A 12,422-nucleotide genomic window follows, 5' to 3' on the forward strand; every position below is an offset into this window, starting at 1 on the left:
ATTATCATGATGGAATCCGAGCCCTACAGACTGAAACAGCATCGAATCGCACCTCAGGAGTGTTCCCATAATGACTTAAACCCGGATGAGCTCTTAGACTATACATAGCATGTCACGTTCTCAAGTGCGCTTCTCCCTCTCAGTTTTGCCTGACACATTTGAGGCTGACGTAAGGGAAGCCTATATTTGGGTGGTGTCATCAACAATATTACAGTTTCCTGTCAGGACCCCCTCCCCTCCTTGAGCTGGATGTCTTGCGTGATGCTACACGTGCAGGTGTGTCACATGAATCAAGCCTTACTTGCTTTTTGTGTTTGAAGAGAAGTACGGTGCACAGCCAGACTGTTTGAGGCCAAGTGTGAGATAAAAGTAGACTTAATGGAAAATTCCAACCTCACATACTATTTAACTGTCAATTATGCTCAACCTGTGTTGTTCAGTCCCACCCAGGAGTTGTCCTTTGATGGTGTGATGCACCCACGGTCCTTCAACCTGCCTTATCTTCTTCATACTTTACTGCTCCATTGCATTCTGGTATTGTGAGGCTACTGGCGGAGATTCTGGTATCTCCCCGTCTTTCACCGTGAATAACTTCCATTGTAACTATGTAGGAGATGTCTTGATTTTTTTGCTAGTCATGACCAAAGCCAAGATAAACATTTCAAAACCTTTTCAAATAGTCCTAGACTTGCAATGCTCTGTGTTTTGGCAGTTAGAGTTTCTAGGGTATTCAGTCAAGCATAAACTCTGGTTTGCAACTCAACAACCTACTGTAGCAATGTTTTTCTTGTTGGTTAAAGGACCAGTGTATGGTATTTATGGCATCTGGTGGTGAAGTTGCAGATTGTGAGTCCCTAGCTTCACCTCGCTTCACCCTTCGCTTCCAAGGGCTAAGGAGAAACTGCGGTGTAATACACAAACAATTCTTAGCGCAATTCTTATTTTTCAAGTAAATATGCACATAATGAGATTATACCTGTGAATATTTTTCTTGTCTGATAATACATTCTCCTAAATGTGTTTATAGAGGTTGTGAAAGACGGTTGTGCTGAGATGCCAGTAAGTGCATAATCAAGTGATTGTGGGTAAGAGCCAAGAGAAATTAGATTTTATGACTGCACTGATTGATTTGTTTCTATGTAAAAACCCACATCTCGGGAGAGACCACACTGGAAATACCAAAAGTGTATTTCAGACATAAATGAGTACAGTTGAAATGTGGGATTCATCATGTATGAGGAAAAAACCTTGTTTACTGTATTGATGCAAGTATGCGCAGACTCATCAGGTAAACCAAGGCATCAGAGAAGTCCTCTGAGACGAGTGTAAGTACGAACAGCTGCTTCAATGGAGTGTACTGAGCATAATTTACCATATATGTTGTATTTGACTTTTAGCAAATCTCATCTATTACATTAATTTAAAAAACAAAATAGAACAAATCAGCTACATTTTAAAGTATGTTTCCCTTTATCTGTTCGTCATTAACTGCTAAGGTCTTTTTATGTATGGCTTACAATAGTGTTTTTGTTGAAGTACAACTAATGCGTTATATAATAACACAATGGCTGTGCCTACATAGAGGTAAAGACCCACATTCATTTATGTGTCCTTCTTTTACGTTAACATGAGGTAATTACACTGCAGTTGTCTTTCCTTGGCTGAAGGGGATTTAAAGTTGGGCTTTCCGTCTTCTTTGATCCGTTGTTATCACTCAAACATCTTTTGTAATGCTGCGACCTGTGTTTACATGATTAATTCTCCTTTGTGAAAACAAGAAGACATATTTATCATTTGTGGTTAATTATCCATCATCAAACATTTAAAGCCTGTAAAAACAAATTCTGACGATGTTTTGGGCCAGTGGCTGGGATACGTTCACTTAATAATCTTACTTAACCAACTCCAACATCCAAGTTCTACATGTATGTTTTAACCCGAAAGAACGCCAAGATGTTTTGTTTTTTGGTAAAGGGTTTTATGTGTAGTTATTTTACATCTTAGGAGAGGACATTTTTGGACGAGCCCCTGGAGGGCCAGGTACAGTTAGCTATGCTCAGTGAATTCAGCATCTCTTTGAGACTACAGGAAAGAAGAAGACATGTGTCGTGTGTTTATGCACGTGTTCTGTCCTTGAAACTACCATGGGCATTTACACCTGGTTGTTACAGATTTTATACTAATTCTTACTCTGTCTCTGTCTGTCTGTCTCTGCTCTCAGGTTTGTGAGCAGCCATGACGAAGTCCTACGAGTTCAACTGGCAGAAACACCTGCCTGAGTTCATGCAGGAAGGCACCTCCTTTGATCGGTTTGATGAGGTAAAAATAATGCATTTTTCATGACATTTCCCGATATAAGTTTAATATCCTTGATAAGTGTATGAAAGCTTAGCCTGTTTTGCAAGCTGTATGAGTTTGTCAATAACTTGTTGATACTGACATAGGTTATTCGCTCTGTCCTATTATCATCCTTCACCCTTAATGACCATCCCCAGGTCAGTCATTAGCGTGCACACAAACACACAACCCACACACGCATAACGTAGCAGAGGCGTCTCCTTCATAACCTGATACGTCATTGTTGTAGTCAGAGCTGAAGCTGTAGGCAGGCCACATTGATCAGCCTCATTAAGAAGCTGTGGCATGGCGACTGCTTGTCTGCAACATGTCCACTGAGAGTCTTAACCAGCACTCTGAAAAGATTATCTGTGTGTGATCTCAGGGAGTGAACTGATTCTTTGTTTTTTTACATAGATTATTTATCATTTTTACACTTGTATGTTGATTTGTTATAGGTGCTAGTCGGGTTGAGTAGTATAATTGAAATCAGTAGAAAATGTGGAAAAATACTGCTTTGGGAGGCAAGTAGATAAATCCTGAGATTGAATCCTGAAGTGCTCACAGTGCCACTGTTGTTTGAATATTTAGAGTTGCGATTGATTTTGTATTCATCAGGATATAAAATACAGTTAAAGTGATTAACAAATAACAAAACACAAAAAAATTATGAACACCAACAGATAAAAACTCAGCTATAAATGTAAATAAATCGCTGAATAGCTGTAAAAAAGCTGATTCTTTAAGCAGAATAATATTAAATTATTGCTTAGTTACAGCCATACGCTCGCCTCGCTATCCATGCCAATGAAATTAAAGATTTAGACTGGTATTTACCAATAATATTAGTGTTATTAAATATCCTTCTTGTTCACTGTGTGTCTATATATATCTGTATGTGTATGACCCTGTGTATATCTCCCTGTCTTTTAGCCCACGTTTCCTCCAACTAACTTAATCAGGACACTTAGCTAGGACATTTGCCGAGCAAAGGCAAAGTGTGTCACACACACGCGCATGCACACATACACACAAAGGGACATACACGCACTCGTTGCACACATCAGGAAATCCCCTCAGTCCTCCCGGTTTATGTGGGCATCAGTGGGGGGAGGAGGATCCCTCTTAGGCCGAGAAGAAAACTTGAAAGAGCGTAGGGAAAAGCATCATCAAATCCACAGCCATGTCAAAGTGAGCCATGAAACTGGGCCAGCATGCTTCTGAAGAAAGTCCTCAGTGTGTTGCTCCTATGAATATGAGCCAGGCTTAGGCAGGACAGGGTTAGGACTGGCCTGAATGGTAATAAGGTCAGTCCATGCCAGAAACCTTGAATGTTAAAATGGTATGAACTGGGATGTACCACTACCCTCTTACCTAGGCATGTCACAATACCAGAAATGTAGTAGTCAACCAATACCAGTGAACTTCATAATTCTCGATACCGATTCAGTAATAATAAAAATGAGTAGGTATCTGCTGATACGGAGTCCTGATCCAATACTTTCATATTGGACGTAGTAATACAGTAATGGTTCTGCATTGCATTAATGCTTATTTATTGTTTTTTTATACTGTACTAAACAATAAAGTAGGTTATAATATTGCCTAACAAACCCTCTCTTTAATCGATTAGTCTTGTTGCTGTCTGAAGGGAATTTCTCCCTCCTGTCCTGACACCTGGAGTGTTTGTTGCTTTATTTTGGTTCGCCAGGCTTGTGTTGCACTTACAACTTACGTGCTTGGTGAGTGTGCTGCTCTCCACCGCTGTCTGTTAGCTCAGCCCCGCCCCCGTTTATGTTTCACTGCGGGCAGGCCTGAGCTCCTGTGCATACAGACAGCCCAGTGGAGTGGAGAGACAGACAGACAGCAGAGAGAGTTCACGACAGAGCACTGAGCACAAAAGTGTTGCAAGCAAAACAACATGTTTTTCTTTTTGTGGCATTTATTGTCTGACTAGAGAAGGCGTACATGCTTCCCTGTCAGGTCCAGAAGAATTGTATCCCCTGTAAGAAAAACGAGTGCCATCAAGTTTTGTGAATTTTGGCATCGTTTTGAAACCAAAGTATTGGTACTCATGAAAACCCTACTCTTATCACTGTATTTTGTCATTTGTGAATCATTATATCCTTAACAATGTAAATTACTGTTCCTTTTTTGTATCTGAGGACTAAAGGCTAGAATTTCTTTGATAGTAGTTACATCTTATCTGACTGTCAACTCTTCCTTGGCAGTTGACTCAAACTAGTGAATCTCTGGAGGGATAGTCTTTAATTTGTTAACAAAGTGGGTTTTTGTTTGCTGAACTCTGACCTGTCGTTATGAACATGGGGTAGTAATGTCTGCCTTTTACAAATGACTGCATTGTATTCTCTGTGTCTGTATATATGTGAGTGAATGAATAGTTGCTCTGTTGCCTGGCTATTACAAAGGCTGCAGCAGACATCTGCTTCGATTGAAATGACGTATGCCAAGTCCACCCACAGACATGGACATGCTCTTTATCAGTCCCTCTCACACGGGCACTCAAACACATACACACAAGAACAGACACACATACACACATAAATATGCTAAACAGCATGGATTCTTTTCCACAAAACATTCTCCACTGAGTGAAACCCCATTGAGTGACAGATGGTAGAGACAGGTAACGTGCAATTGTGTCCGTGCGTGTACTGTGTGCGTGTGTGTGTTTGTTCTTACTTAGTTTTCAGTGCAATTCAAAGCTTTGTGCCATTACATGAAGTCTCTAACGCTACATGTAGTTATTATGGTCCTGTCTAAAATAAGAATATCCAACATAGAGTATTTGTAAAAGCATTCTCATGTCCCAGAATGCTTTGTGATATTTGTCCTCTCTTCGTATAGAAGCAGTGGTGTTAGTGCCTGTCTTTTAATTGTCTTTCTGAAATTTTGTTATTGTGTCTTTCTAATTTTGTGCTGTAGTGTGTGCTTGTCAGCGGTCAATAAGATCCTTAGTGATCAGTCATGCAAACACCCAAAGGGCTTCCTCTGTGTGTGTGTATGTGTGTGTGTGTGTGTGTGCGTAGGTGTGTAGGTGTGTGTGTGTGTAGGTGTAGGTGTGTGTGTGTGTGTTTCATTGATTGTCTTACTGATTGGAAATCAATCACTTAAGATCTGGGTGATGTTTGGTTTCCATGGGGACTGAACGGCTTAATATTGACAGACAGAGAAAAGCAGGTCAGAATTTTGAGACACTGTAAACAAGTGGACAAGTGGTTCTGTTGCTCTCTTGCTTATTTAGTCAAATTTTATCATACTCAGCCTGGATCAGTTTAGTCAGGTCATAAAATTGGTTTGATGAATTTGGCTGAGGGTACAATACATACAAATGATCCACTCCATCCATGAAATAGACTTACCTGGTGAATATAGCTGTACTTCCTTGCTGTTCACAAAAGATTAGAAAACGGTAATACTTTGAAGTTGACTGAAAGGCTGCATAAGACTATTATACATGCAGCGTTTGGGAATAAAAAAGAAACTTAGCTTAAACACTAACAGCAAAATTAGGATGTAATGCAAATAAGAATATGGCTAAAATAACAAAACAAGGAAAGTAGAGACTGAGCATAATTACCTTGCATTTTTGCATTATTAATAATACTGATTCATCACGATTAAAGTCATTCACTGTTGAGCACCAGGCAGTCGAGGGAGACATGACATGCAGCACTTCCTGTGTTTTCATCAACCAGCCTGTGTGTGTGTGTGTGGGTGTGTGTGTGTGTGTGTGTGTGGGTGTGTGTAGGTGTGTGTAGGTGTGTGTGTGTGTGTGTGTGTGTGTGTGTGAGAATGACTTTTTGTTTGGATATGTGTGTGCTTTATGTCCTCTTGATGGACATTCATGTGGATGTAAAGAAACGAGTTTTTGTGTAGCTTAACTTAAAATAGTAAATGCAGACATAGTAACATAAATCATCAATGTGCTTTACCTGCGCGTGTGCTATGTGTGTGTGTGAGAGAGCACACAAACACATTTAAATGAAGATTGTTGTGATGGAGGGGACAAAATAACAGGGATCAACAGACAGACATGCACACACACTTGGAGCTGCACTTGCCCAGGCACTTAGGAAAGAATGCACACATGTTGAGTGGGGACTGGACTACCACAACCAGGGGTCTGTATCCATCCAAATCCACCCTGAGATAGTTGGACCTTCAGCTAATTGTTCCTTTGCGTGTGGAAGGACTGAGTGTTCCCATAAACCTTTTAGCTTTACAAGAACAATCCATCTGATAGTGTAACACTAGCCTGCTGTATGTTCTTACCAGTCAAGGCTCATTTGGGACCATCTCTTAAATAGAGTCGGCTTCACTATGTGCAATTGAAGCCTCTGTCAGTCCTAATTCAGATAAAAGAAAGTCAAGCTTTTAACTGCACGTCTCACTATTTCCTAAATGGAAATAGGATTATTCAATAGTTTTTTATGATGGCTTTAGATAACGCAGCCAAAGAAGAAGCCAGCTCAGTCCTATTTGCAGCAGTGTACCTCATGGAAGCAACATCCTGAAATAATAAATGATGTGTGAGTGAGTGTGTCACACTGTTCCCTATTGTTAATATCAGAGTTGGTGACCCAGCAGACATCTTTTATTCTATTTTTTTTCTCACTAATGTTTTATCCTTGTCAGATGTGGGATAAAAAAAACACACACACACACAGTCATTCATCAGCACAATTGAATTGAGTGGAAAATGTTTGGGTAAGATAAGCAGGCTAATGTTAGCAGATTTTCTGCTCCGACACCGACGTTGAACTGAATAGGGGTCGCTGCATGTTGCACACGAGCTGATAGATGGAACATTAGACTATGTGTGTATAGTAGCATCATAGAAGCTGGGCTAGCACACTTTTGAATCTGGCTCAAACACATGCACAGACACACACACACACACACACACACCCATATGCACTTCATCCAGTGTTGTCCCTGTCTCTAATGCATAGCGCAGATGATGTTTGCATTTAAAAGTTCAAGGCAGTCACGTCTATCTCACTTTGTGTTTGTCTTAGCAATAATCTCCTCTGCATGCAACGTGTTTGTGTGTATACTGAATGTATTTGCACATACTTTCTGTGTATGGTTTTGTGTGTGTATCCTTTGACAGGCAGGTACATCTTAGAAAATGAATTAGAACTACATCTGTTTATCTGGTTGCGTAAGCTTTGTGTGTTCAACAGGCTGGCTGTTTAATGTCTTCCCATGTCAAATAAAACCCTCTGATTGATGAAGCCCCCTCTCTTATAAAAAAAAATATTTTCCCTTCTGCAGGACCCGTACACCTTTGAGCCCAACTGTCAGATGAAGGTGGACGAGTATGGCTTCTTCATCACCTGGAAGAGTGAGGGAAAGGTACAACCTCCACCTGTTCATTTTTGTGTATTCCTTTGTCTGCTAGGCAGACTTTAGTAGAGAGTGCCATCTTTAGATTATATAGAAAAGCTTAGCTAAACATTCAATTTAACTTGACGTTTGTTAATGTTATCCTTTGTTAACCTTTATTTTCCAAACTAATTTAAATAAGAACACTTTGTTATTTAAAGCAGAGACCTGGGGGTATAAGTAGTTACAGGTGGTGTTTCTGTAACTTAAATAGACTAAGCATCACTGTCCCATCACCATGAAGAAATGTGTGCGATATTGAAAAAAACAACACAATATCTGATAATCAAGGCTAAGTTTAATTGCATTTGCATCTACCAAACTGATATTTTCAAAAGCTTAAAGGACCTTACTGGTGATTGTAGTGTGTTACATTAACTACAAATCTACTGATGAATATGACCAAGATTGAGTTCCTTCCTTCTGTGTGTACAGTAGTAATATCAACTCAAATAGAATATAGCTGTTCCATCATAGCTGGAGTCTGCTGGTCAACAGCAAAACCTGGAAAACAGACAAACAAAAATCTTCCAATCCAAACCTACTTTAACCTGTGTGGTGTTGCAGGAGCCTGGAGACTGTCTCACTGGGAATAAAAATAAAACCACAAAATAGAACCAGTGGGCCTTATCTGGCAGCAGTATACAAAGGAGGAATTGTTGTAGGTGTTGGAAACTTGATTATGAGAAAGACATATTACTCATGACCTACGTTAATAACTGTTGACGGATGCTGAGAGGTCGTGGTGCTGCCCCTGTACTGAGCATTAGAAATGATTGCAAAAATCACAAACAAAATGCTTGTTTTCTTTCAATTCACCCTTCCCTCTCTGTCTCCCTCTTCACCTGCTAACACATTTCCCTCTACTTCTTTCTCTTTATCTTCCTGCAGGAAGGCCAAGTTCTCGAGTGTTCCCTCATCAACAGTATCCGTGTTGGTGCCGTCCCAAAGGTGAGAGCTCAGGAAAGACAATATCCTCACTTTCTGTTTCCACAACATTCATGCTCTCTGCCCACCCCACCCAACATTCAGTCTCTTGCTCCGACAGTGACACTCCTGCTAAAATCTCGAAAGGCTGCCACGTCGTTATTCATGCTTTTATTAGACATGGCTACAATAGCAGTGTACTCTATCGATCGACTGACTGATCTGGGACTCTCAGTTGAGTTCTCACTGCTGAGATTCTGTCTTAACTACTAGATTCACCAGGGGCACTAGCAGAACATAAACATGAAATATTTAACTCATCAATATTTATACAACCCTGACTGGGTTTAGCTGCAGGTTGTATCCAAAACTTTTTTTGCAGCCCTGGCTTGTGCTTTTGACCCAGAGAGGAATAATGAAAAACTGTTCTTCCAGCCCTCTTATAATGGGCTGTCAGAGAACCACTGAGTTAAGGAGTTCACACTATGGGATCAAAAGCTGACAGGTATAAGACGTTCTGTCTCTGGCAGAATGCCTTTTCCTATCTTGTATAAGGAAACTGATCTTGAAATTGCCAATATGTACATGGCCAGCTGCATTATTCTGTATTTTCAGTGCAGCTGGCAACCAATTATTTATTTAGCTGATATGGAACCAGATACACACACAAACACAAACCTGTATAGTGTCTCTGTATATTAAATATTGATTCGTACAGTTTAGCCTTGACAGTGACACATTATGTCGTATTTGGCATCATACAGACTGGATGAATTATGAAAGCTGTTACGGGAATACCCATGTGAATGCATGCCTCTAATTAGGATGCAAACCTGTCAAGCCACTAAAAGTCACAAGCCTGACAGGAGACACTGGTGTGTACTGTGTACATAACCATTACCAGACTGTGTATGTATTGTTGACAGCAGGAGATGGTCTGTTTGCTCGGTCTTCTGTGCAGACGTGTGTGTATGTACATGTGCAGGGGCACGTATACAGATACTGCAGCCTGATAGCAGCTCCTCCTGTTTGTTCTGTACTGTTCTGTAAGTAGCAGACTAAGACAACTGATAGCAGGGCTTTTCCTCAGAGGCTAACATGGTTACACAAGCTCTAAGAGCTGTTTCAGATAATCCAATGAGCGAGGAATGATGAATTGCATTGGAGGATTGCTGGCTGGGGTTTTAAAACGGCAGAGCCTGTTGCCTGTTGCTGTTAATTCAATCATATAACAAAAATACATTACTATCTTCCATGGTGACAATGGTAGCAGACTGAAATCTGAGATGATAAGAAAGAGGAGACATGCTGTGTTTTTAATAGTTAGAAAAGGTTTTAATGGATTTTCAGTTTCACGATTGAACAGAAGTTTGCAGTCTTGTCAGGCTGAACTGTGGTGATGTCTGTAGGTTATTTAGAGGGAAAAAACCGGGGTAACTATAGGTTTTTAAAAGCCAAAAATGTCACATGTAATGTCTTATAAAGCATAGTGTAATTAGGGGTATTCATTTTTTAGTATTAATATAGATTGCTGTAATTCATTTTGCCTAACAGTTGAGGTTGTATTGTTTAAGTGTATAATGCTGGTTTTCTTATTTGTTGTAAAATTAGATGACGAAGCAAAGGTCATGACTTATGTAGTTTCACCAATAGATGGAATTTGGACCAATAATAGGGTCAGTTTTATTTTTCTGTGGTGCCTCACATCATTAGCTGGTCATATCAAGCATGCCCCACATGCAAATTTAATCTAAGATTAATAGCCACTGGATGGGGTTAATATAATGAGTCAAATGGTTTCGACATCATCGCCATACCCAAGACTTTATTTCCTATTGTGATTATGTTGCTCAATTATATATAGCTTCCTGACTTTTATTATGTGTGCTCAATCAGAATTCAAATCAGTCTGTTCTTGCTTGTTTATTGTTGTTATTTTTTGGTTGTTTATGTTGTCTTACTGATATGGGTAGCATTAAAAAAGGTCTAATGCATATGTAAGTCCTGTGCAGATGGGCTATTTACATTAAAACCCACTGACAATAAAGACAACCAATCATGTCTGAGTGTCCAAGGATTTGTATTCTTAGCAAAAACCCTGTCCAACATGTATAGTAAATAAGAAATATGTCTTACTTTCCAGTTCTGGTAAATGCATCCAAATATAAATTCAGTGGAACTCTTCAAGCTACTAAGATTTCTTTTGAATTTAGTATTTGAATTTGTTCTTCCATGATGGATATCTATTGTATCCTTATTTAGCTGACATGGAGCTTTCACAAGTCTCCCAAGCATGATGCATACGGTATATAATATTTTGTAACATCCCGGGGCTTTTCTACAATAGCAATAAACATCTGAACATCCTTCTGTGTAAGCTCCTTTCCCATTGTGGTCTCTTGTCAGAAACCATTTTCTGCAACAATACAAAGTAGGAGATTAAAACATCCCCTTAGATTTTTCCATTTGATCCACTAACTCTCAAAATGTCAGAGATTTGACACCTGGACAGCATAGACCCATTGCTTTATCTCTCATCTGTTTGTGTCTTCATATTTATTTTGTCTTTCTGGGCATCATGTATTCATCTACCAGTCTGCCTTCTAAACTGCCATGTTTTCTCTTGTTCTCAGGACCCCAAGATCTTGTCATCATTTGAGGCCATTGGAAAGACGGAGGCAGACTTAGAGGGCTGCATCATCTGCATCTGCAGCGGCACAGACCTGGTCAACCTCAACTTCATGTTCATGGTGGCGGAGAGCCCCGACACAGCCAGGGTACATACATGCATGCACTACTTCCTTTGCTTGGTGCTGTTGCACTTATGACTGAGAATGATACCAATGACGGCAGACCCATATTACTTAACATAGTATTGTATATCTGTATATACTGGCTATTTCTGTTGTCTTCAGGTATGCCACACAACTAAACACCTGTGTCCAGGATCATTGAAATGCTTGATTGCGCTTTGGCTCACAAACTCGGTATTTAACCACCGGCAATTTCTGTGCCCAATTACTTCCATCATCAGCTTGTGTTTGATTCTTTTTTACCACTTACCCAATTGGGCAAGTGAGCTGCTAGAGTTACTAGCCGGACGTGGCATTTTACTTGCCCCGGACAAGCCTTATTGTTAAGCCCTGGACTGAATAAACTAAGACTGGGTTGTTTAGACAAAATAAGTGGAATTAGTTTTCCTGCATGTCTGCTGAACACACTCTTATCTAAACATTTTCAGTTTTGTTCTTACCACTTTCAGTGATAGAGCAAAAGCAAATTGTCAGGTGAATGGTTCACATGCCAACTCCCACACAAGGCAAATCTGGCCTTGGTTCACTCTGATAAATAGACACATTTGGAGTGACTCATTTTTCCCTGTCTCACCCCATTTCTATCTCCCCCCTGTCCCTCCTGCACTCCTGCTTTTGCTGATACATTTTGTCTACTCTCTCTTCTCTTTTCCCTTTCTCTCTCTCACTGGCTCTATGTTTCTATTTTTCTTCCCACTCATCTAGGAAAAAGCTTTGTGAGAAATACGACTGCCTTATTGAGTAGAGAAACACCTCTGCACCTTTCTCTTTATCGCTTCCACTCTCGCTCTTTCTCACTCATCACTTGTTTTGGGCTCAGACAAATGACACCCCCTCCTCTGTCTGTCTGTATCTCTCTCTCTTATTCCGCAGACATTATTATTGCTGACCCCTGCTGGCAAATGTCCAAACATTGTACACACTCTGCATAGC

General features: G+C 40.1%; 1 protein-coding gene across 2 annotated transcripts in view; it reads left to right on the top strand.

Moving 5' to 3' along the window:
• LOC118340894 (1-phosphatidylinositol 4,5-bisphosphate phosphodiesterase beta-4-like) overlaps positions 1 to 12,422 on the top strand; it is a gene marked incomplete at its 5' end in the record, with an annotated part of 65,646 nt that overhangs the window by 30,269 nt on the left and 22,955 nt on the right. For both annotated transcript variants that reach the window (XM_035679051.1, XM_035679052.1), the window contains 4 exon segments: positions 2,222 to 2,319; positions 7,639 to 7,719; positions 8,641 to 8,700; positions 11,310 to 11,453. In XM_035679051.1, coding sequence (XP_035534944.1) covers positions 2,236 to 2,319; positions 7,639 to 7,719; positions 8,641 to 8,700; positions 11,310 to 11,453 — 369 coding nt within the window.

Source organism: Morone saxatilis, unplaced genomic scaffold, assembly GCF_004916995.1.
Source record: "Morone saxatilis isolate NCDOM2014 unplaced genomic scaffold, NCSU_SB_2.0 Contig7, whole genome shotgun sequence".
NCBI lineage: Eukaryota > Metazoa > Chordata > Actinopteri > Moronidae > Morone > Morone saxatilis.